This window comes from Hordeum vulgare, chromosome 4H (assembly GCF_904849725.1).
Source record: "Hordeum vulgare subsp. vulgare chromosome 4H, MorexV3_pseudomolecules_assembly, whole genome shotgun sequence".
Classification (NCBI taxonomy): domain Eukaryota; kingdom Viridiplantae; phylum Streptophyta; class Magnoliopsida; order Poales; family Poaceae; genus Hordeum; species Hordeum vulgare.
Window position 1 is genome coordinate 47,634,472 of NC_058521.1, and position 26,515 is coordinate 47,660,986.

The following is a 26,515-nucleotide window of genomic DNA, read 5'->3' on the forward strand; positions in this document are numbered from 1 at the left end:
GGATCTGATGATAGCCCGAGTAGGCATCAAGGAATGACAAACGCTCGCAACCCGCAGTCGAATCGACAATTTGATCAATGCGGGAGAGCGGGGAATGGTCTTTCGGGCAGACCTTATTGAGATGCTTGAAGTCGATGCACATTCGGAAAGACTTGTCCTTCTTGGGCACCATAACGACATTGGCGAGCCACTCGAAGTGGTGTACCTCGCGAATGAAGTTAGCTGCCAAAAGTTTAGCCACCTCCTCTCCGACTGCCTTCCTCTTGTGCGCGGCGGACCGACGCAGGCGTTCTCGGATAGGCCGAGCAGCAGGATCCACATGCAGTCGGTGCTCAGTAAAATCCCTGGGTACACCTGGCATGTCAGCGGGCTTCCATGTGAAGACGTCCCAGTTCTCACGGAGGAATTGGATGAGCTCGGCTTCCTATTTTGGATCAAGGGTGGTGGAGATGTCCGTCGGGTGGATGCTGACCTTCTTCGTGTCTCCCGCCGACTGGAATACGGACTCTGAAGCTGGCTTCTTAGAATGCATAAAGTCAGCGGGGTCGGCTGTCTTCTTGTACTCATCGAGCTCGAGGATAGCCATCTGTTGATCAGCGATCCTCGACCCCTGCTGCAGACACTCCTCAGCCCGCTGCCGATTGCCTGTGACAGTGATCACACCTTTGGGACCTGGCATCTTCAGCTTCAGGTACACGTAACATGGACGGGCCATGAAACGCGCATACGCCGGACGGACCAGAATCGCGTGGTATGCACTCTGGAAGTCCACCACCTCGAATGTCAGATTTTCCTTGCGGAAGTTCTTACCGGAGCCGAAAACGACGTCCAACGAGATCTGGCCGAGTGACTTGGCCTTTCGTCCAGGGACGACTCCATGGAACTGCATGCTGCTCTCGCTAAGTTTGGACATCGGAATGCCCATCCCCTTGAGAGTGTCGGCGTACATGATGTTCAAGCCGCTGCCGCCGTCCATGAGGACTTTGCGCAGTCGGACTCCTTCCACCACCGGGTCGACGACCAGAACCTGCCTCCTTGGGGTGGGCACGTGTGCGGGATGATCCGACTGGTCAAAGGTGATCGCAGTCTGAGACCATTTGAGGAACGTGGGGTTGGTTGGGGTGGCCATGTTCACCTCCCTGTTCACCAGCTTCAGACGACTCTTGCTTTCCACGTCAGCAAAAATCATCAGTGTTGCATGGACTTGGGGGAACGGATCCTCCTTGTCCTCATCATCGTGTTCGTTGTCCTTTTCACTCGGCTGCCCTTCGCCAAACCCTCGGATCAGGAGGCGACATTGCCGAGTGGTATGCTTCGGGAATATGGCATTGCCTTCTTCGTCCATCTTCGTGTGGATTGGACATGGCTAATCCAGGATGTCGTTTCCGAACTGCTTCTTCTTGGGGGTGAACTGAGCCGTCCCCTTGCCCTTGAACTTGGCATTGGTAATGGCTGCGGCCTTTGCCTGCAGAGTGGACGGAGCTTTCTGCTTCTGCTTCCGAGTGTTGTTCCCATCTCCATCGGCGACTGCTTTATGCTTGCCGCTACGAATGCGGTCCTCTTCTTCGCCATTTGCATAGCGTGCCGCTATATCCATCATCTTGCTCATGAAGATGTCGCTTGTCCGACCGAACTTCAGGTACAGATCTCTATACTGCACGCCTGCCTTGAAGGCGCAGACTGCTTGGTGCTGTGTGACATTCTCCACCGTGTGGTAGAGGGTTGTCCAACGCTGGATGAAATCGCGCAGGGGCTCATTCTGCTTCTGGACACAGTGCTGGAGCTCCACGAGACCAGCAGGGCGTTTGCACGTCCCCTCGAACGTCCTCATGAAGACTCGGGCCAGATCTGCCCAGCTGTAGATACTTGAAGGAGCTAACTGGTTCAGCCACGCTCGTGCCGAGCCGTCGAGCGTCAGGGGGAGATGTTTCATGGCGACCTGGTCATCACCACCACCGATCTGGACCGCCACCCGGTAGTCGTCCAGCCACGTTTCTGGCTTGGATTCTCTTATAAACTTGTTGATCCCCGTCACCAATCGGAAGTTGGGAGGGATGTCAGACGAACGGATGGCCCGACTGAAACACTTGGGACCAAAGACGATGGTCCTGCTTCCACTCGGACGATCTCTATCGTGACCATCGCGGTGGGCTCGACTCCTGTCGACCTTCCTCTCGGCGATATACCCTCTTGCGTCGGGCCTTGGATCATAAGTGTCACCGACCGAACGGCGATCATCATGATGTCGGGGCCCGTAGGGCCCACCCCGTGAAGGTGTGTGTGAACGGCGACGATCTTCGGGGTTCATGGAACGGCTGCCTCCTCTGTGTCGCTGATGAGAATCGGGGCTGAAAACTGACCGATGCGTGTTCGCATGAACAGAACTATTGTGGATCCTATTGTGCGACTCGGAGACCCCTGAATTATGTTGCTGCGCCGCGTGCAACAGGGCACGGATCTGCTCAATCCCTCTGCCAGCCTCTGAATCAGTCGGCTGGAGGGAATCGGCTATCTTGGCGGCGGCGGCCAGGTTGAGGACGGGTGTGCGGAACACCTCTACGTTTCTCTGACAAGTGCATCGACTGGCAGAACGGCGGGGCTGACGGCGAGCGCCGGATGTCTCGCCGACCTCGTGCTCGTTCCGACCAGTTTGGTGGGGACTTTCATGGGAATTGGCCATGTGAACTTCGGCTGCAGGCCTGCGACCCAAGTACTCGGAAGGCAACTCAGTCGGAACTGAGTCCGAGCGCTGGGACGGCGGCGCAACCACAACCGACTCGAGGACCGCCACTTGAGAGGACGCATTCTGGCGCGCCTGGGCATGTCACACCCAACGCTGGAACCGCGGACGGCGAGACCGCTTGTTGCGGCGCGTGACGGGGGCGCAGATCGACACCGGAGCCGACTGAGAAGAAGGATGCCGCGGGCGCCGACACGGAAGTGCGTAGCCCCGCGACTGGGGAGCGCCTCGACGTCGAGAGGCGCATCCCGAAGCCATGCCAAATCATCGACGATGAAGGAGAGTGCGCCGAAGAGGATCTCACGACCCATGCACAAATCTCCACCGGACGACACGATGAAAAGATGTAGTCGCAAACTCGCGGGAAGTCGCTTAGACGCCTGCCCCACGGTGGGCGCCAACTGTTGTGGTATAAGTCTGACAGTAGGTGTGTAGGGTACGAAAGGATGGGCAGAGCCTTAGCTACGGTGAGGTTGTATGAGTTCAGGCCCCTCTACGGTGGAGGTAAAAGCCCTACGTCTCAGTGCTCTTGGGAGCTTAATGTTGAGTGAAATATGGATTACAGTGAAAATGCTAACCCCTGCACCAGTGGGGAGGGGCGGCTTATATAGAGTACGCTGCCCTTCACAACGGTCCGGTGCGCAGGGGTGGAGTAGTGGCGAATAAATGCCTACGTTACAGGTAACTTATGCCTTAAATGCTAATAATGGTGTATGAAAACGTACGACTGTTGCCCTCCAGGGAGGTTACGATATACAGAGTGGAATCCAGTCGGCAGTTTAATACGCTCCGAATGCTCATCTCTGACTGGATGATGGGGGGAATCATTACCGACTGGATGATGGGAAGTCCTTAATTCAGTCGGAACTGACTAAGGGCCTTGTCCCTTAAGAAGGGTAGTCCTTGGGTAGGACCTATAGGGCAGGCCTATGACCCTACCCTGGGACTATGACCCCATCAACAACTGTTAGATTAGGAAGCCCTTGACCGTCATATCTCCTCTCTCATCCTCAACCTCGAGCCAACGAACGGGAGCACCTCGCTGGCGATCCTCGTCCAACACGCAGCGGCGCTCCCCACCCCTCCCCTCTCCCCGTGCCCACCAGCGGTCGAGGAGTCCTTCTCCCATCGCCCCCTCTCGCCAAACGTCCTCGCCGCTGGCCGCCGTCCTTGCAGAGCTAACAAATGCGAGCACCTTGCCGGCCATCCTCGTCAAAAAACAACAGCCCCCACCCCCCGGCTGTCGAGGGTCCTTCTCCCATCGCCCCATCTCACCATCGTTGTCAAGCTCGTTGCTTGTAGCAGAGGCTGCCTTCGGTTAAAACTTTTTTCCGTGAAGTTGGTTGAAGCTTTTCGCACATACGGTTGAAGCTTTCTCTGGAACGGTTGCAAGTTTTTTGATTGTGCAGTGTATGGTTGTAGTTTTCTCTCTCAATGGTTGGAGCTTTTTTCATCTACGGTCGAAGCTTTTCTATCAAGGGTTGCAACTATTATCTTTTAGCAGTGCTTGGTTAATGCGCTCTCTATTGTTTGTGTTGCAGCTTTTTTTCATCAACGGTTGTAGCATTCCGCCATGGCAATGACCTCTTGCAGCTTTTTATATGGCTGGTTGAACCTTTTTCATCAAGGGTTGTAGCATTTTATGTCAATGTTTGTAGCATTCCGCCATGGCAATGACCGCTTGCAACTTTTTATATGCCTCCTTGAAGCTTTTTCATGTGAGTTTGAAGCTTTTTTGACATTGGTTGTAGCATGAGGGTGTGCAGTAGGTTTTGCGATGCCTCAGTCGCCGTCCAGTCAAGGGTCACCGGAGTTGCGGTTGTGTGTTGCAAAGAAGGGGGCGGAGGAGCAGAGGACAGAGCGGAGGGCACCATGTGCGACGGGGAGAGAGAGAAAAAAAGATGCGGGATGTGAAAGAAACAGAGGAGGTGGGCCACATCATGCGTGTCGCTAGTTGGTTCATTAGAAGGCAATGCGAGTGGGCGAGACCGGCCGAAACGTTCAGCCTCGAAAGTGATTCGAATTAGTGATGAAATCTGATGAAACCAAATCAGACGAAGGAATCGACTGAATCACACAACGACTTAGCACATTTCAATACCAGGGACACGCGTGTACCGCGTGGTTGAAGTCGATCATGGAGCAGGGTTGGGTGTCTCGGTCGTTGGAGCAGGGCCAGGTGGTGTCAGGTGTGTTCGGCGGTGACGTCGAGGTCTCCTGAGCCGGTCCAAGGGAGGGGCCTGAACAGTGGTCGTCGAGGTCGTCGGGGGCAAGCAAGGGGGTCGTGGCGCAAGGGAGGATGATGGAGGTTGCGGGGGTCGGTGTAGGAGGGCCGCGGGGCGAGGGGAGGATGGCGAAGTCAGGAAACTAGGGGGAGAGAGCAGCGGCGGCGGTCAGCCATGGCTGGTGCCACAAGGTTCGGCGTGCGGCGCGCCGCTATGGCTGGTACTGGCAGGGGAGAGCGACGGGAAGAGGATTGGTCTTGATGAAATGGGAGGGATCTAGGGATAATTTGTTGGGGAACGTTGCATGGAAACAAAAAAAATCCTACGCACACGAAGGCCTATCATGGTGATGATCATCTACGAGAGGAGATCAGATCCACATACCCTTTGTTAGAGCATATATCTCCATATGTGGTTTTGGTAATTTATGACAATTCCTATGGACTAATGGTTGCCTTAAGTTATATTTATAGGATTTGTCCATAGGCACTTCTTGAAGTCCATCTGTTGGGTTCAAGGAGTTTATATGATGACCAAGATGGTATTCAAGGTATTATCCAAAGAATGGTCATAGAGACACAAGGTTGATCAAGATCTAAGACAAAGAGTAAATCAAGATGATCAACACACAAAGCGTACAAGATGTACCGAGAGGGATCAAGTGATCCCATGGTATGGCAAGCACTGTCCATTATGTGTTTGTGTACTAACCCATGGTCTTCGTGAGAGTTCTTTGTGGGGGTTAGGTGTGTTTCCATGGGCTTGCGTCAAAAGGAAGATCTCATACAACCCATGAAGGATGACGTCAAGTGGTGATCGTCATCAAGATTGCGGTGTGCAAGTATTCCCGTCGGATTTTGGAAAAGGTCCCATATAATCAAAATCCCATGCAACGTTCCCCAACAAGTATACCCGTCGGATTTTGGAAAAGGTCCCATATAATCAAAATCCCAAACATCAAATGGTTCTATAACAATAGAGTAATTCATAGGCATTTCCTGACGTCTACTAATATTACCAATTCTCTGACATTCGTCACAAGACAAGACAAACTTATCAGCATCCTTGAAGAGAGTAGGCCAATAAAAACCAGATTGCAATACCTTGTGTGCAGTTCTGTCTCCAGCGTGGTGTCCTCCGTAGGCCTGGGAGTGACACTTGTGAAGGATTTGTCCCTGTTCATGCTCAGGTACACAACGTCTAATAATACCATATATTCCTTCTTTATAAAGATGTGGATCGTCCCAAAAGTAATGTCTTAAATTATAGAAGAACCTTTTCTTTTTGGGTATGTGAAGCTAGGCGGTATAAATTTAGCAACCATGTAGTTAGCATAATCAGCATACCAATGAGCATTGCGTGAAGCATTTATGATAGCTAATTGTTCATTAGGGAAGCTATCATCAATAGGTAGTGGGTCATCAAGAACATTCTCTAATCTAGACAAGTTATCTACTACGGGGTTATCAGTGCCCTTTTTATCAATAATATGTAGATCGAATTCTTGTAGCAAAAGAACCCATCTAATAAGTCTAGGTTTAGCATCTTTCTTTTTCGTAAGGTACTTATTAGCAGAGTGATCAGTGTGAATAGTTACTTTGGAATCAACAATATAAGGTCTAAACTTATCGCAAGCAAACACAACTGCTAAAAATTCCTTTTCAGTGGTAGCGTAGTTTCTTTGAGCATTGTCTAGAGTTTTACTAGCGTAATGGATGGCATTTAATTTCTTATCAACTCTTTGTCCTAGAACAACACCAACAACATAATCGCTAGCATCACACATAATTTCAAATGGTAGGTTCCAGTCAGGTGGTTGAACAAAAGGTGAAGTGATCAAGGCTTTCTTAAGAATTTCAAATGCTTTTGCACAATCATCATCGAAAAGAATGGAATATCCTTTTGCAAAATATTAGTGAGAGGCTTAGAAATTTTAGAGAAGTCTTTAATAAATCTCCTATAGAAACCAACATGACCAAGAAAACTTCTTATACCTTTGATATTTGTTGGACACGATATTTTTTCAATAGCATCAACTTTAACTTTATCAACTTCAATATCTCTTTCGGAGATTTTGTGTCCCAAGACGATGCCTTCATTAACCATAAAGTGGCACTTCTCCTAATTCAAGATAAGATTAGTTTCTTCACTTCTCTGCAAAACTCAATCAAGGTTGCTCAAGCAATCATCAAAGCAACGCCTCCTGTGATGATGGCGGTGGGTCTCTCGAGTTATGGAATGCGGTGGCCAAATGTGCTCATTGTATTTGTATCCACTTGGGCAGAAGAAAGACATGTTGTGAGTGAAATCTGGTCTCCGGGAGTGAAGTCGCTCCCGCGACAGGCGACATAGGGTTCCGCCCTCCCTCTCCCGCCGCCGTTCGTCGTCGATCGCCGGTCAGGCTCCCCCGCCCCCGTCCCCCTCCTCTCACTCCCGGATTCGCCCTCACGCCGCCTCCCCGGGATGTGGTCGAGGCCGCGCTCGAGCTCCTCTCCCGCGGGCGTCCTCCTCCTTCGCCCCCCCTCCCCGCCCCCGGTACTGGCCCGGGTGGTGTCGGCGGCGGCGGGCCCTCCTTTCTCTGCACGCGCGTTCCCCTTTCCGGGGCAGGGGACGACGACGGTGCAGCTCGGCCGGTTCCGGTCCGGCGACCTGGTGGTGGTGGCCGGCAGCGTTGAGGTGGCGGCGCTGCTTCTTGGCGACAGGGAGGCGTGGTAGTGCGGGGTGGCCGGTGGCGTGCCCCCAGCCCAGATCTGCGGGCCCTAGCAGGCCAGCACCCGGTGTAGCGGCGTTGTCTTCTGTGTGGTGGTGAGGAGGAGGATCTTGGACGGGGGCGGCGTCGCCAACGACGTGCGTGTTGCAGCGTGATGGCGGGAGCTGTACGGGAGGAGGGGTCCCCGCCGGGCCTGGTATGCTCCTGCTATTGCATCCGGTCGGCTACCGTCGTTGATGGTGGAGGTTGAGCCCTCCCGCGTGCCGGCGGTGCTGCTGCTCCTACTCCCGACTCCTCTTCATCACTGTGCAGGTCTCTCCTTACGGTGTCGTGGTGAGACGGCGTAGGGGCCTCAAGATCGTGTTGGTGCAGGGTGTAGGTCGGTTTGGTGGCACGTTCCGAAGCGCCCGAGGTGCAGGTTCGGATCAGGGGAAACCCCTGTCGGCATGACCGACCCTGACGCGGTGTCGCCTTTGGGTGTCGCCGAACCTTCCTGAAGGGCGTCGGGGCTACCCTTCCTCGCGCCTCGTCGCGTACCGGGGGAGACCCTTGGCAGCGTCGTCGTCATCGTCGCATTCCTTTTTGGTGTTGTTGACGGGTAATGACGCTTTGGAGTTATGGAGGTTGGTGGGAGTGGTGGTCGCAGCGGTCGCGAGTCTTTTGCATTTTTTGTCGATCCGTCGGTGTCGGCATTTGTTTCTTTTTGTATTTTCTTTTTCATTTCTTTTGAACATGACTGTGTTGTTTCCGCAGAGTCGGATGTTCTGGCTGGTTGCTTTGTAATACAAAGCAGGGAAATCCTTTTTCGTCATTTGTATCCACTTGATACTTATTTAATTGAATATAAATAAAGAATCATTCTTTGTAGAAAAAGCATATATACTACTATTATACAAAGCGCACTGTATCATTTTTACCGGTCCTATACAGGGTGACACCAATTTCTCATTTTCCCCTCCTATACAAAGCGCCCTGTATGTGCATGGCTGGATTCTCCAGACCACGCACGAAAAGAAACCAAAACATTTCGCTTCAATGGCGCGCCGGCGATGGATGATCTCTCCGGGATCAGTCTCTCCCGCCGGCGTTATACTCTCTCCCAAACTATCACCTGCAAGTAGCAAAGAGCACAGCAAAAATATTTTGATCTCGCCCACCCGTTCACGGCCCGACGACCTTGACTCGCACCTTCTTGGCGTGCACCTCGGCGAGCTCGGTCTCCGATATCTCCGAGTTGGACGACGACGTGAGGTGCCTCACCGAGTGGCGGTCGTCGCCGGCGTGGCGCGACCCTCCGACGCCGCCGCATGCCGCCGAGGCGAGCACGAGCAGTGCCATGGCCGTCGACAGGGCGGCGAGCGCGGCCCACGTCGCCCGCGCGCCGCGCCGCAGCGGCGCGCACTGGTTGCCCACGATGTCCGCGAAGCCGGCCTTGACCAGCTCGCAGCTCACCAGCCGCTCCGTGCCCGGGAAGATGTCCAGCACGTTCTGGATGGAGCTCGTGTAGGTCTGCACCTTGTCGTAGTCGATCGCCGACGAGAGGTCGGCCGGCGCGCAGTTGGCGCCACCGCCCAAGTCCGAGCACGTCAGCCGCCTCAGGATCTTCACAACAACAAGGCGAGAACAGTCAGTGCCATGTCGTCAAGATTAGGTTTCCATCTCCAGATGCTTTGGTTCGTGGAAGCATTTGCTGCCGCAGAGCTTGTTGTTTGTTTACCTGAGGGATGTCACCGATGGTGGCGGCGCCGGAAGCGCAGTTCTCCGGCCGGTAACGGTACGCTGGCGGCCCGGCGAACGGGTTGCAGATGTAGTCCAGCTGCTTCACGGCGTACTCCGACTTGATCGTGTAAATGTTCGAATTCACCTGTCGAAGCCACGATTAATTCAGAAACAATCTGGATGCGCCATGCTAACTCTATCTGCTCTGCTTCTGAACACGGCTTGAGAGTTTGTTATTACAGAGTGTGCGTTGCAAAATGATACCTGGTCTATGATGTCATGTATGCCTGCACCAACATCGTGCAGGATGACGCTGCCGGACAGCTTCTCGCTGCAGGGTATGATGGCGCCCAGCGTGCTGTTCTTGGGGTTCAGCTGGTACTCCTCGAGGGCCGCGCACGTGTCGCCGGCGAACTTGTCGAGGAAGTAGTACAGTCCGAAGTACATCCAGAAGAGAACTGTCAGTACCCAGCAAAAGGCTATGCACCTGTTGCAAACAGATAACTGTCATCAGAATATGACTAAAATTGTTCAGCTTATGCTGGGCGTGTGAAGGATTTTACTCACACGTAGTACAGTTTCTGTAGCCTCAGAGGTCTTCCCACTACAATAAACAAGCAATATGCTAATTTTATTTTCAGGTAATATGTAAGAGAATATTTGCCCACTGAGAAACATATCAGTATATCACCATGATCGCTTACCTAGCAAGACAAGAACCACGGCAAGATTCAGCGTCACGGTTAAAATGATGACAAGTTCTCTGAAAATTATCAGCTGTATTAGTTCCCATGATGATTGTGAGGTTTCATAAGATTCAAGAACTACTAATGTACTACTAGTATCTATCATCTAAAAGTTCTTACAATGTGTTGATGCCTTTGGTGACCAAGCGCATGTTCTTCTCGGCCTTCGCCTGAATTTCCACGGCTTCAGATTTGAGTGTCTTTACTGTCGAGTTCAGATGATCAAAGGATTGGCTGCTAATGTTGTATAGTTTGGATGTGTTCTCCATCCTCTCAATGGCTCCTGTAATGTTGTAAATTGTCGCTGTCGCTTCAAGCGCAGTTCTCCCAACGATGTCTTTGATGGACTCTGCTCTAGAATGAAATCTTACAGCGCCGAGAAGCGCAAATGCTGATGCAACTCTGCAGATAATCCGCGGTAGTAGATTAGTCACATCATTTCCACACAGATAATGGGGTTTCCAGATAGGAACTTGATGAAATTATTGCTGATCTGAGTAACTTACATGGCAAAAACTGCAAGAAGAATGAAAAGTATGACAGACAAAAGTTGGCATCTGTCAAGAAAATAGTCGATGACACTGTCTCTTTCCTTATTTTTGGTGAAGAAAATCTTCGAGGCAAGAAGGAATCCCGCAAAAACAATACCACCAATAAGCCATAATGCACCAATGATGTATCCAGATCTACCTGTAAATACGGTCGACTGAAAAAATAAACACAACGACAATCAGTTTTAAGTGATTGTGGATGCAAATGCTTTCCCTCTCTCACTTTGTTCAGTCAACTCCATCTAACATAATCTACATCAATGCATCTAGTCATTTCTGCACATTTTTAAAGAAAATTAGGCTAAGAAGTGCCTTGCATACATTTATGCCCTGATCATGAGTCATGAACATAATACACTGCAAATGCAGTCATTTCTGGTAGTTATAAAGTAGTTTTTTTAATTAGCAAGCCAATATTTTTTTTAGAGAAGAGAAAAAAAAATGTGTTCAGAGAGTGAAGAAAAGAACTTACACTCCAGTAATGCTTGTTTGTGATGTTGTACCCTCCCTCATACTTCCTTAATCCATCAAAAGGATCGATTCTTCTCGTTCTTCTTGAAAGTTCGCTATGCGATCTATTCCCCGTCTCCGACAAAACCCTACCCACTGATCAACACGGGCAACAGCTGTCAGTTACCTGATCACCATGTTACTGGGAAGGTAAAACATTTAGAAGTTTTTCATGAGGTGGTAGATGAGGATTATTCATTCACCTGCTCCATTGTGGGGTGAGCCTTGGGATTGTTGTGTAGTGTCTTTGGCCTGAGCTCGCGCGTGCAGGCTGCATGTGATGGCCGCACAGCAGCAGAGCAGAAACACTAACCGCTCCAGTCTCCTCGGCTCCATGTCAGCAAGCTGCCATGGGAAAAGCTCCAAGCGTTACCCTCCAATCTCAGCCCGGACGTGCGAAGGGGGAAGAAGAAGAAGAAACCAAAAAGCATTCGATCCGAAGGAGAAACCAAAAGCTATCGAACCGAAGAAGAACCCGACTAGATTTCTGCATGTGCTGTGACAATCCGCAGATCAACCTGTCAGTAAGTGCTTTCCATGTCATCTGACGTCTCTAGTGTGGCTAGGCATGTCAGCTTCTTCTTCCTCCTCTGCCTAATTTCTGGTCTAGTCACGAGAATGGACGGTACAGATATCTCTTCTTCAGACTGTACGCGTCAGTTTCTTGTTTTTGCCTAATTTCTGGAGAAAACTGATTTCCTCGCCACATTTTCAACGCCTGTGTGTGGGTTTTCCTATGGTGCCGGTGTGGCTAGCTTTAATTACAGGTTTCTGAGTCAGACGAAATTGTGCAGGCTTTGGACATGCCATTAATTTGAGTATTATTACTGCTGCACCCTTCTTCTAGATAACGATGGATCTTGATAGCGGAGATATGGCAATTTACATGCAAATATTGCAAATCAAGAAAATCATCACGGTGTGTAATTACGAATTTACGATGCTAATCACTGTGCTGCTTAAATCGTACTACTAGTATACTCTCTGTGACGAAACAAAGGCAAAAAAAACTAGAGAGAGAGAAAAGTGCGGGCATTGTACACGAAATGCACCGTCGTCCTTCATAAATTTCTTCAGAGAAGTTTAAAATAAGCCAAGAACATGCAAAGCAAGGGAGGATCACAAGAACACGTAGTGATTCAGTTTGTTTGTTTTTTATCGCTTTCAAATGGAACTCTTCATCCTCGATCACGTTGCAACTTGCAATGCAACGGAACGAAAGCACTAGGTAGCGCAGGTAATCCCATCTAAACCTCTCTTAAATTTTCACGCCAGACTGACCCAAGAAAGAGCACGGAGTAATAATACCCAATTCAGGTGTCAAATACAGTACGTATCAGAGAAGAAACTCAAGAACTCACCACCCAAGAACTCAAGAACAAGAGAAGAACTCACTGGAATACCATGGACTGCAGAGCGCTATCTCCAAGGGAAAATCAAAGAGGAGGACGAAATGGAGACAATCAGATCGTATATATACTCACCGCGATCGGGAACTTATCTTCCAGGCGCGGCCTCCCTTGCAAACATATCCCCCCGCTCTCGACTCCTCCTCGCCACACCAAGAACTTGTGGAAGCCGAGACGAACAGAGACGGCAGCGCTTGCTCCAAACTAACACCTGCCTTGGGTCTCTCTCACCATTAATGTCCTCCTCGCAGGACGTGGCCTCCCTCTCCCATCCGTCGCCCGATCCAAACCCCTCTCTCTCTCTCTCTCTCGGGCTCTCTCCGTCTCTGTCTCAGACAAGGCCGCCTCTGCTTGTGATGTCGCCCCTTTCCATGGCAGGGACGCGCACGGAGGAAGGCAAGTATTTTATACGGGATCAATCAGTCGGTCAGAAAGGGTTTCAAGGAGCCGCCAGCCATACTTTCCTTGGGCATGGAGGAAGGAAGTGATGGTGATGGCAGGCGCTGGAGCCAAGGAAGGAAGGAAGGAATTTCTGGAACCGGAGGAGGAGGAGGAGAGGTCGGTGGTTCGGTTCGGTCCGGTCAGGGGGGAGGGAGCAGAGCAGCCAGCGGCAACGTATGAAAAGGGGTTTGAATTCGGGTCCGCGTAACAACTTTGGGCGAGCAGAGGAGGAGGAGGAGCATGGGTTGTTTTTCGTCTCCTTGTTTCCCTCCTTCCTTTCTCCTTCCTTCCAAGCCGTCTCCGTGTGTGTGTGTGTGTGTGCACGCGGGAGCTGACGGACGGGCGCCGGAGACGGGACGGAGGTTTGTATCCTCTGCTGGCCGGGTGGGGAGGTTTTGCGTGACAGACCTCGTCTTTCTTGACTTTCAAATTTCTTGATCAAGTGAAATCTCTGAATAACCCAGATGTCGTATGCGTGAACCCATGGTACATTTTCTTTTTAGAAAAGGAGGATGACCTCCGACCTCTGCATTGGGAGATGCATGTGGCCATTTTATTGATTTTTCACGAGGATCTTATAAAGCAGTACAACAATATGTCTGAATCCGTCATCTTGGCAGCATCTGCCGCTACTCCTATCCATATGATGAAAGAGTGCAAACTGGACCAAATACTCAGACCTCTCACCTAAGCCTAACATCTAAAGCCGGAGACCCTGACCGAGCCACATACCGTGTCCGGGACACAAACCGGTCCGACGCACTCACGTGTGTCGTCGTCGCCATCTTCTACTGGTTCATCTTCAGATCAGATTGAGGTACTAGCCTTGGCAGGTGCCTCCGCCATCGACGTCACCATGACACCAAACGACAAACTCCACCTACGCGAGTCAATCTCCAAGCAACGGACGGAGATCCATGCTAGGATAGGGCGGCACCACCGTCGTCGCCCACCACCCACAAGCGCCAGCCAGCCCCAAGGTTCCCAAAGCGGCGCCTTCAGGAAGGGAACGGCGCCGTGAGTGCCGCCGCCGCCGAACAAAGTTAAGGCTTTCGCCCGAGAGACCTAGGAGAAGGGGAAGTGAGAGGATCAATCCATATCGACGCCTTCAAGGAGGGGAACGGAGCCCTCAGGCATCGCCCTCGACGCGGCCGCCCATGGCCGACCAGGGATTTCGCTCAAACTAGATCCCCGTCACCAGCAGCGTCTCCTGTACAAAACCGGCGACCCAAGGAAGCGCGGCCCGACCAGGTTGACTCGCACGCAGAACAGGGGAGGAGGGGATGCGCCAGATCGCGCGCACCGGCCACCGCAAAAGCCGTCGCCGGATGCCAACGACCACCGGATCCCGCCGCCCGCGCGGTCGAGACGCCAGATCCACCGCCTGCATGGCTGCTGGCCTGCCGTGCCTCATCAATGAAGCCGCCGCTCCAGATCCGGGGCTCCCCACGGAGAGGCAGGGCAGCCTAGGCCTCGCCGCCACCATCCTTGGTGCCCCGGGCTTGCCCGACGGCTGCCTCAGGCGACGACGAGGAAGGGAGGGGGAGGGGAGGTGGCTAGGGTTGGGAGGGAGGGAGGGAGACGTGCGTGCGTGCAGTATACCTGCCCTCGTGAACCCGTGGTACATAGAGCCCACCGTAAAAGATCCATACGAAATGAAATTCCAGCAAAACTTTTCTCGTTTTCGTGTCAGATATTTCTTTTAGAAAAACTTCTAATATATTCATCTTCAGTCATGGTAGTACAATGAAAACTAAAAATAATAAAAATTACATCCAGATCCGAAGATCACCTAGCGACGGCTACGAGCAATGAAGCGAGCCAGAGGCGTGTCGCTGTCGCCGCCACTTCCTCGTTGGAGCCGGGAAGTCGTCGTGCTAAGGCCCCATAGAACCAACAAACCAAAACAGCAACCGTCACAGATGAAGAGTGTAGATCGAAATTATCCAACCTAAAACACACAAACAAAGAATGCAGGAGACACACCTCCACACGTCCATCGACATGCTAGACGCATCACCGAAATGGGGGCTAGGCGGGGAGACCTTTATTCCATCTTCAAGAAACTACCACCGTTTTGCTTTCGTAAGCAGAACACAAACACTAACAAAACTAAAAAAAATATCTAAAAACTGAACTCTTCCATCGACAAAGGCCGAGATCCACTCCGCCTCCATGGCCCTAAGGTCACCGAAGACGGGGCGGATAAGCAAGCGTCGGCGGGAGGCGGTGGAGCCCTAGCTTTATTGGGACGGCGGCTAGGATTAGCTAGGAGGCAGCGTGCAGCCCGCTCTCGCCCTGTCTCTCTCGTGCCAGATTAGTTGGATCCAATCAAAATTAACGGTGGATCCCGGTCCTTGTCGACCGAAGGGGGCTGTATTTAGATTTTTCTTTGAGTTTTTAGATTATTTCTGATGTGATTGTATTTGTCATGATTAAAGATAAAACAGATCGAAATCATCCGAAAAAAAAACACGAGGCCTGCCTACGAAATTTCTCCAACATCCAAGGGCGTGCATGTGAAACTGAGCTGCAGCATAAGAGCATGGTTAATAGTATAGCCAACTGTTGGCTATAAGCAGTCTTATAGCCCATCTTATAGCTAGCTTGTACAATAGTTAGCTATAAAAGAGTACTACTTTTATCATATATGACCCACCTTTCGTTCTCACAAAGCACCTAAGAGCACGTGCTAGAGCTGACTCTTCACGAAGAGCCCGCTTCCCTTCTCTCTCCTCTTCTCTCTCATCCAACTCAGCAATAATATAGTATTTTAATCCTTACAGCCAACTGACTGTATCTTATTGTACTTGCTCTAAAGATCAAGAAGACGATTCTGCCGTGTTTCTTTCGGCTCAACTTTTCCACTTTCTCTCCCGTGTTCACAACGACGTGGGTCTGTGCCGGAACAAAAACAAAATCTAGGAACTACGTAGTACAACTGGGGAGCCCAAATGCATGTACTACTGCTACTCTGCCGGCACTAGTGCAGATGTTGATTACGCTAACTGAACTGGGAAATAGCTTAAAATGTCCACTTTGGAGCGTACTAAATAGGAGGAACGGAGGGGGGCATCTTTCTTCTTTTGCGGGGTAGGGGAAAGTATCTGTGTGGGTCACAAAGGGTCAACCGGATTTCTTGCGGTGCAGGCATACCTGAACCACTAAACAAGTCTGCAGTTTCACAAAAGCGTCTTGCAAAATTGGGGCCGGCACTATATTTTAAGTAATCATTTTAGTCAACATAAAGTGGTGTCCTGCACCAACGCATGTAATCCAACTCTGACCAGATAGAGTGTAGAATATAAGTTCTTTGGAACGATCATTTCTGTAGATTTTCCGGCATGTGAGAATGAAAGGTAATTGGCCAGTGTGGAATCTGTGGTCGTTACTAGCGACTGTGTATGTGCAATGCACGTTTTCAGCATATACTTCCTCCGTTCTTAAATATAAGTTTTACTATAATTATATATAGAGTAATTGGCATGAAAAGGAGTGATGTGTATGAGTGTATCTCAAGAATATGTGCTCAGAGCATCTCTAGCAAGGGCCGCATCCGTAAAATACCGGTGAGTATACGGGTTCGATCCGTTTTCTTATCAAAACAGACTCCGTATCCCGGGCCCGACCCGCAAAAAGTTTATCATGACTCCATAGCTATTTATGCGGTTTCACCGCTCGGATACGGGTCAAACCCTTTCCGTCTCCGCCGCCGCTCCACCACGATTCCCCTCTGTGGAAATAATAGGAACGTCTTACCCTGTTGGGGGCGACGGTTTCGTGTTATATAGCCAGGAGCTGAACCCTGGAGATATGCTTACAAAGGTTTAAACGATAGACTTGGAGTACAAGGAAGATAGAGATAGAAGTAGTTACATAAGATAAACATCACGGTAAACTACCTATTCGATCTAAGTCTTGATCTCCAAGATAACGTGTTGTCTAACATCCTCCCTTAATCACAACTTTGATAAGTTGAGATTATACTTGAATTCCTCAAAGCTTTTGAAGGGCAATGCCTTAGTGAATCCATCAGCCACTTGATCCCTGGAATGAATGAATCAAATATCCAGTTGTTTGTTAGCAACTCTTTCCGTAACAAAATGAAAATCTATCTCAATATGTTTAGTTCTTGCATGAAAGACAGGATTGGCTGACAGATATGTAGCACCAAGATTATCACACCATAGACAAGGAGCTTGAGTACTCTTTATACCAAGTTCTTTTAGCAGAGACTGAACCCAAATGATTTCAGCAGTGGCATTTGCTAATGCTTTATACTCTGCTTCTGTACTTGATCTAGAGACTGTGGCTTGTTTCTTGGCACACCATGATATAAGATTGGGTCCAAAGAACACTGCAAAACCACCTGTTGAGCGTCTATCATCTAAACATCCTGCCCAATAAGAGTCAAAGAAAGCACTGACAAGAGTGGATGATGATTTGCTGAATGTCAGTCCAGTACTCAAAGTATTTCTGATATATCTGATAATACGTTTAGCAGCAGTCCAATGAACAGTAGTGGGAGCATGAAGAAACTGACATACTTTATTAACAGCAAAAGAAATATCTGGCCTTGTGAGAGTCAAGTACTGAAGTGCACCTACCAAGCTTCTATAGTTGGTGTTGTCTTCTTGATTCAAAGGATTTCCCTGTGTAAGAGATAATTTTTCAGAACGGGATAATGGGGTTGATGATGGTTTACACCCCTGCAAGCCAGCTCTTTTGACCAGATCAATTGCATATTTTTCTTGAGAAAAATGGAGATCATTTCCATGTCTCTTCACCTCAATACCTAGGAAGAGATGTAAATCTCCTAAATCCATAAGAGCAAAGTCAGACTTCAAATCTTTTAACAGACCTGTCACTGCCTCATTGGATGAACTTGTAACAATAATATCATCAACATAGATGAGTAAAAATATGAAGGTGTTTGCCTTATTATAAATAAACAATGATGTGTCAGCCTTGGAGGGAGAAAAACCAAGTGCTTGTAGTTTGTTACTGAGTCTTGAGTACCATGCTCTTAGTGAGTGGCGACCCGGGCTGTCGGCCTCAGGGGGCGCCGGGGATTGCACAGGAGCCGAGGCTGATCCACTGCCGCGCTGCAGGAGCGGCGATCCCAAGGCGGATCCTCTGCAAGGCTGTTGCAGCAGCGATCCCGAGGGGGATTTGCTGGCGATCAGGGGACACATAAAATATGCCCCTATTTCAGTGATGTTTTGCACTGTTTCAGCTGGAGTTTGTTGGGAAAGATTTCCTGCATCATCACACAGCTCATGCACACGGTTATGGGGGTTAGTCAACAGTGATTCATCACAATTATTTTCCCCTATGTCACCATTAGTAAGATGAGCGGGCAAGAGAAGAATCTCTTGACGAAGGAGTGCTCCAGCATTGGGATGAAGGTCAACAAAGGGGAATTTTGTTTCATCGAAGACCACATCTCTAGAGATGTAAACCCTGCCAGTAGGAACATCAAGTCACTTGACACCCTTGTGTTGAGCACTATACCCAATAAAGACACATTGCTTAGAGCAAAACATGAGCTTTCGATTATTGTATGGTCTAAGATTTGGCCAACAAGCGCAACCAAAAACACGGAGGGAGTTGTAATCTGGTTTTGTTTGAAGGAGTTTGTCAGTGGGTGTGTCATAGTTGAGGACTCGACTTGGCAATATATTGATGAGATGCACGGCGGTGAGAAAGGCTTCATCCCAAAATTTAAGTGGCATGGAAGCTCTGTTGGGGAACGTCGCATGGGAAACAAAAATTTTCCTACGCGCACGAAGACCTATCATGGTGATGTCCATCTACGAGAGGGGATGAGTGATCTATGTACCCTTGTAGATCGTACAGCAGAAGCGATTAGAGATCGCGGTTGATGTAGTGGAACGTCCTCACGTCCCTCGATCCGCCCCGCGAACAATCCCGCGATCAGTCCCACGATCTAGTACCGAACGGACGGCACCTCCGCGTTCAGCACACGTACAGCTCGACGATGATCTCGGCCTTCTTGATCCAGCAAGAGAGACGGAGAGGTAGAAGAGTTCTCCGGCAGCGTGACGGCGCTCCGGAGGTTGGTGATGATCTTGTCTCAGCAGGGCTCCGCCCGAGCTCCGCAGAAACACGATCTAGAGGAAAAACTATGGAGGTATGTGGTCGGGCAGCCGTGAGAAAAGTCGTCTCAAATCTGCCCTAAAAGCCCCATATATATATAGGAGGAGGGAGGGGGACCTTGCCTTGGGGTCCAAGGGAACCCCAAGGGGTCGGCCGAGCCAGGGGGGAGGACTCTCCCCCCCCCCAAACCGAGTCCTACTTGGTTTGGTGGGAGGGAGTCCTTCCCCCTTCCCACCTCTCCCTTTTTTTTTCCTTTGATATTTTATCTCTTGGCGCATAGGGGATTGGTGGGCTGTCCCACCAGCCCACTAAGGGCTGGTGTGACCCCCCCAAATACCTATGGGCTTCCCCGGAGTGGGTTGCCCCCCTCCGGTGAACTCCCGGAACCCATTCGTCATTCCCGGTACATTCCCGGTAACTCCGAAAACCTTCCGGTAATCAAATGAAGTCATCCTATATATCAATATTCGTTTCCGGACCATTCCGGAAACCCTCGTGACGTCCGTGATCTCATTCGGGACTCCGAACAACATTCGGTAACCAACCATATAACTCAAATACGCATAAAACAACGTCGAACCTTAAGTGTGCAGACCCTGCGGGTTCGAGAACTATGTAGACATGACCCGAGAGACTCCTCGGTCAATATCCAACAGCGGGACCTGGATGCCCATATTGGATCCTACATATTCTACGAAGATCTTATCGTTTGAACCTCAGTGCCAAGGATTCGTATAATCCCGTATGTTATTCCCTTTGTCCTTCGGTATGTTACTTGCCCGAGATTCGATCGTCAGTATCCGCATACCTATTTCAATCTCGTTTACCGGCAAGTCTCTTTACTCGTTCCGTAATACAAGATCCCGCAACTTACACTAAGTTACATTGCTTGCAAGGCTTATGTGTGATGTTGTATTACCGAGTGGGCCCCGAGATACCTCTCCGTCACACGGAGTGACAAATCCCAGTCTTGATCCATACTAACTCAACTAACACCTTCGGAGATACCTGTAGAGCATCTTTATAGTCACCCAGTTACGTTGCGACGTTTGATACACACAAAGCATTCCTCCGGTGTCAGTGAGTTATATGAGCTCATGGTCATAGGAATAAATACTTGACACGCAGAAAACAGTAGCAACAAAATGACACGATCAACATGCTACGTCTATTAGTTTGGGTCTTAGTCCATCACGTGATTCTCCCAATGACGTGATCCAGTTATCAAGAAACAACACCTTGTTCATAATCAGAAGACACTGACCATCATTGATCAACTGACTAGCCAACTAGAGGCATGCTAGGGACGGTGTTTTGTCTATGTATCCACACATGTAAATGAGTCTTCATTCAATACAATTATAGCATGGATAATAAACTATTATCTTGATACAGGAATTATAATAATAACTATACATTTATTATTGCCTCTAGGGCATAATTCCAACAGTCTCCCACTTGCACTAGAGTCAATAATCTAGCCCTCACATCACCATGTGAATTACATTGTAATAAATCTAACACCCATACAGTTCTGGTGTCGATCATGTTTTGGCCGTGGAAGAGGTTTAGTCAGCGGGTCTGCTACATTCAGATCCGTGTGCACTTTGCATATATTTACGTCCTCCTCCTCGACGTAGTCGCGGATGAGGTTGAAGCGTCGTTTGATGTGTCTGGTCTTCTTGTGAAACCTTGGTTCCTTTGCTAAGGCAATGGCACCAGTGTTGTCAGAGAACAAGATTATTGGATCCAGTGCACTTGGCACCACTCCAAGATCCGTCATGAACTGCTTCATCCAGACACCCTCCTTAGCCGCCTCCGAGGCAGCCATGTATTCCGCTTCACATGTAGAATCTGCTACGACGCTTTGCTTGGAACTGCACCAGCTTACTGCACCCCCATTAAGAATAAATACGTATCCGGTTTGCGACTTAGAGTCGTCCGGATCTGTGTCAAAGCTTGCATCGACGTAACCTTTTACGGCGAGCTCTTCGTCACCTCCATACACGAGAAACATCTCCTTAGTCCTTTTCAGGTACTTTAGGATATTCTTGACCGCTGTCCAGTGATCCACTCCTGGATTACTCTGGAACCTGCCTGCCATACTTATGGCCAGGCTAACATCCGGTCTAGTGCACATCATTGCATACATGATAGAGCCTATGGCTGAAGCATAGGGGACGGAGCGCATATGCTCTCTATCTTCATCAGTTGCTGGGCACTGAGTCTTACTCAATCTCGTACCTTGTAACACTGGCAAGAACCCTTTCTTGGACTGTTCCATTTTGAACCTCTTCAAAACTTTATCAAGGTATGTGCTTTGTGAAAGTCCTATCAGGCGTTTTGATCTATCCCTATAGATCTTAATGCCTAGAATGTAAGCAGCTTCTCCTAGGTCCTTCATAGAGAAACTTTTATTCAAGTAACCTTTTATGCTCTCCAAAAGCTCTACGTTGTTTCCAATCAGTAATATGTCATCCACATATAATATTAGAAACGCCACAGAGCTCCCACTCACTTTCTTGTAAATACAAGATTCTCCAACCACTTGTATAAACCCAAATGCTTTGATCACCTCATCAAAGCGTTTGTTCCAACTCCGAGATGCTTGCACCAGTCCATAAATGGATCGCTGGAGCTTGCACACCTTGTCAGCATTTTTAGGATCGACAAAACCTTCGGGTTGCATCATATACAACTCTTCCTTAAGGAAACCATTAAGGAACGCCGTTTTGACATCCATCTGCCAAATTTCATAATCGAAAAATGCAGCTATTGCTAACATGATTCTGACGGACTTAAGCATCGCTACGGGAGAGAAAGTCTCATCGTAGTCAATTCCTGGAACTTGTGAAAAACCCTTTGCCACAAGTCGAGCTTTATAAACGGTCACATTACCGTCAGCGTCCGTCTTCTTCTTAAAGATCCATTTGTTCTGAATAGCTTTGCGGCCCTCAGGTAGTATCTCCAAAGTCCATACTTTGTTCTCATACATGGATCCTATCTCGGATTTCATGGCTTCTAGCCATTTGTTGGAATCTGGGCCCACCATTGCTTCTTCATAATTTGCAGGTTCATTGTTGTCTAACAACATGATTGTCAAGACGGGATTACCGTACCACTCTGGAGCAGTGCGTGATCTCGTCGACCTGCGTGGTTCAACAGAAACTTGAACTGGAGTTTCATGATCATCATCATTAACTTCCTCCTCAACCGGTGTCGCAATCACAGGGGTTTCCCCTTGCCCTGCGCCACCATCCAGAGGGATGAGAGGTTCGACAACCTCGTCAAGTTCTATCTTCCTCCCACTCAATTCTCTCGAGAGAAACTCCTTCTCGAGAAAAGTTCCGTTCTTAGCAACAAACACTTTGCCCTCGGATTTGAGATAGAGGGTGTACCCAACTGTCTCTTTTGGGTAGCCTATGAAGACGCACTTTTCCGCTTTGGGTTCCAGCTTTTCAGGCTGAAGCTTTTTGACATAAGCATCACATCCCCAAACTTTAAGAAACGACAACTTTGGCCTTTTGCCATACCACAGTTCGTATGGTGTCGTCTCAACGGATTTCGATGGTGCCCTATTTAAAGTGAATGCAGCTGTTTCTAATGCATAACCCCAAAACGATAACGGCAAATCAGTAAGAGACATCATAGATCGCACCATTTCTAATAAAGTACGATTACGACGTTCGGACACACCATTACGCTGTGGTGTTCCAGGCGGTGTTAACTGCGAAACAATTCCACATTGTCTTAAGTGAGTACCAAAATCGAAACTCAGATACTCACCCCCACGATCAGACCGTAGGAACTTGATCTTCTTGTTACGATGATTTTCCACTTCACTCTGAAATTGCTTGAACCTTTCAAATGTTTCAGACTTGTGCTTCATCAAGTAGACATAACCATATCTACTTAGATCGTCAGTGAAGGTGAGAAAATAACGATATCCGCCGCGTGCCTCCACGCTCATTGGACCACACACATCGGTATGTATGATTTCCAACAAGTCACTTGCACGCTCTATTGTTCCGGAGAACGGAGTCTTAGTCATCTTGCCCATGAGGCATGGTTCGCACGTGTCAAGTGAATCAAAGTCAAGTGACTCCAAAAGTCCATCAGCATGGAGTTTCTTCATGCGCTTTACACCAATATGACCCAAGCGGCAGTGCCACAAAAATATGGCGCTATCATTGTTTACTCTAACTCTTTTGGTCTCAATGTTATGTATATGCGTATCGCTATCGAGATTCAATATGAACAATCCTCTCACATTCGGTGCATGACCATAAAAGATGTTACTCATAGAAATAGAACAACCATTATTCTCAGACTTAAAAGAGTAACCGTCTCGCAATAAACAAGATCCAGATATAATGTTCATGCTCAACACAGGCACTAAATAACAATGATTTAAGTTCATCACTAATCCCGATGGTAGTTGAAGTGACACGGTGCCGACGGCGATTGCATCAACCTTGGAACCGTTTCCTACGCGCATCGTCACTTCGTCTTTCGCCAGCCTCCGTCTATTCCGCAGTTCCTGCTTCGAGTTGCAAATGTGAGCAACAGAACCGGTATCGAATACCCAGGCACTACTACGAGAGCTGGTTAAGTACACATCAATAACATGTATATCAAATATACCTGATTTTTCTTTGCCCGCCTTCTTATCTGCCAGATACTTGGGGCAATTGCGCTTCCAGTGACCCATACCCTTGCAATAGAAGCACTCTGTTTCAGGCTTAGGTCCAGCCTTGGGTTTCTTCGGCGGATTGGCAACGGGCTTGCCTCTCTTCTTCGAATTGCCCTTCTTGCCTTTGCCGTTTCTCTTGAAACTAGTGGTCTTGCTCACCATCAACACTTGATGTTCTTTACGGAGTTCAGACTCTGCGACTTTCAGCATCGCAAACAACTCGCCGGGAGACTTGTTCATCCCTTGCATGTTGTAGTTCAACACAAAGCTTTTATAGCTTGGCGGCAGTGATTGGAGGATTCTGTCAGTGATAGCTTCTTGCGGGAGTTCAATCCCCAGTTCAGCTAGACGGTTTGAGTACCCAGACATTTTGAGCACATGTTCACTGACAGACGAGTTTTCCTCCATCTTGCAAGCATAGAATTTATCGGAGGTCTCATACCTCTCGATCCGGGCGTTCTTCTGAAAGATGAACTTCAACTCCTGGAACATCTCAAATGCTCCATGACGCTCAAAGCGACGTTGAAGTCCCGGTTCTAAGCCATACAAGACTGCACATTGAACTATTGAGTAGTCCTCCTTACGCGCTAACCAAGTGTTCTTAACATCCTGATCAGCCGTAGCGGGTGGTTCATCTCCTAGCGCAACATTAAGGACATAATCCTTCTTTCCAGCTTGTAAGATTAGCTTAAGATTACGAGCCCAGTCTACAAAGTTGCTTCCATCATCTTTCAACTTAGCTTTCTCTAGGAACGTATTAAAATTGAGGATGACACTTGCGTGAGCCATGATCTACAGCACAAATATATTCAAAGTGGACTTAGACTATGTTCAAGATAATTAGAGTTCAACTTAATCAAATTACATGCTAAACTCCCACTCAAAAAGTACATCTCTCTAGTCATTTGAGTGGTTCATGATCCACCTACACTATCCCAAGTCCGATCATCACGTGAGTCGGGAGTAGTTTCAGTGGTAAGCATCCCTATGCTAATCATATCATCTATATGATTCATGATCGACCTTTCGGTCTCATGTGTTCCGAGGCCATGTCTGCACATGCTAGGCTCGTCAAGCTTAACCCGAGTGTTCTGCGTGCGCAACTTTTTTGCACCCGTTGTATGTGAACGTTGAGTCTATCACACCCGATCATCACGTGGTGTCTCGAAACGACGAACTGTAGCAACGGTGCACAGTCGGGGAGAACACAATTTCGTCTTGAAATTTTAGTGAAAGATCACCTCATAATGCTACCGTCGTTCTAAGCAAAATAAGGTGCATAAAAGGATTAACATCACATGCAATTCATAAGTGACATGATATGGCCATCATCACGTGCTTCTTGATCTCCATCACCAAAGCACCGGCACGATCTTCTTGTCACCGGCGCCACACCATGATCTCCATCAACGTGTCGCCATCGGGGTTGTCGTGCTACTTATGCTATCACTACTAAAGCTACATCCTAGCAAAATAGTAAACGCATCTGCAAGCACATATGTTAGTATAAAGACAACCCTATGGCTCCTGCCGGTTGCCGTACCATCGACGTGCAAGTCGATATTTCTATTACAACATGATCATATCATACATCCAATATATCACATCACATCATTGTCCATATCACATCACAACCATACCCTGCAAAAACAAGTTAGACGTCCTCTAATTTTGTTGTTGCATGTTTTACGTGGTGACCAAGGGTATCTAGTAGGATCGCATCTTACTTACGCAAAACACCACAACGGAGATATATGAGTTGCTATTTAACCTCATCCAAGGACCTCCTCGGTCAAATCCGATTCAACTAAAGTTGGAGAAACCGTCACTTGCCAGTCATCTTTGAGCAAAGGGGGTTACTCGTAACGATGAAACCAGTCTCTCGTAAGCGTACGAGTAATGTCGGTCCAAGCCGCTTCAATCCAACAATACCGCGGAATCAAGAAAAGACTAAGGAGGGCAGCAAAACGCACATCACCGCCCACAAAACCTTTTGTGTTCTACTCGAGAAGACATCTACGCATGAACCTAGCTCATGATGCCACTATTGGGGAACGTCGCATGGGAAACAAAAATTTTCCTACGCGCACGAAGACCTATCATGGTGATGTCCATCTACGAGAGGGGATGAGTGATCTACGTACCCTTGTAGATCGTACAGCAGAAGCGATTAGAGATCGCGGTTGATGTAGTGGAATGTCCTCACGTCCCTCGATCCGCCCCGCGAACAATCCCGCGATCAGTCCCACGATCTAGTACCGAACGGACGGCACCTCCGCGTTCAGCACACGTACAGCTCGACGATGATCTCGGCCTTCTTGATCCAGCAAGAGAGACGGAGAGGTAGAAGAGTTCTCCGGCAGCGTGACGGCGCTCCGGAGGTTGGTGATGATCTTGTCTCAGCAGGGCTCCGCCCGAGCTCCGCAGAAACACGATCTAGAGGAAAAACTATGGAGGTATGTGGTCGGGCAGCCGTGAGAAAAGTCGTCTCAAATCTGCCCTAAAAGCCCCATATATATAGGAGGAGGGAGGGGGACCTTGCCTTGGGGTCCAAGGGAACCCCAAGGGGTCGGCCGAGCCAGGGGGGAGGACTCTCCCCCCCCAAACCGAGTCCTACTTGGTTTGGTGGGAGGGAGTCCTTCCCCCTTCCC

At 49.0% G+C, this 26,515-nt stretch overlaps 1 protein-coding gene across 1 annotated transcript; it reads right to left on the bottom strand.

Moving 5' to 3' along the window:
- Positions 1-8,836: 8,836 nt before the first annotated feature.
- On the bottom strand, positions 8,837-12,686 carry LOC123450252. Its single transcript, XM_045127599.1, has 10 exons — positions 12,597-12,686; positions 11,405-11,546; positions 11,164-11,297; positions 10,647-10,846; positions 10,261-10,542; positions 10,099-10,157; positions 9,962-9,998; positions 9,659-9,881; positions 9,393-9,539; positions 8,837-9,277 (listed from the first exon to the last, which is right to left on the bottom strand). Exons 2-10 carry the CDS (start codon positions 11,535-11,537, stop codon positions 8,837-8,839), a joined length of 1,656 nt encoding a protein of 551 aa, XP_044983534.1. The 5' UTR covers positions 11,538-11,546; positions 12,597-12,686.
- Between the last annotated feature and the right edge of the window lie 13,829 nt (positions 12,687-26,515).

Excerpts from the sequence above, each read along its gene's own strand:
- LOC123450252 (XM_045127599.1), bottom strand. The coding sequence starts at position 11,537 with ATGGAGCCGAGGAGACTGGAGCGGTTAGTGTTTCTGCTCTGCTGCTGT. Across the intron at positions 10,847-11,163 it reads CAAACAAGCATTACTGGAGT|TCGACCGTATTTACAGGTAG; the intron begins GTAAGTTCTTTT and ends TTATTTTTTCAG. Across the intron at positions 10,543-10,646 it reads CTTCTTGCAGTTTTTGCCAT|AGTTGCATCAGCATTTGCGC; the intron begins GTAAGTTACTCA and ends GATTATCTGCAG.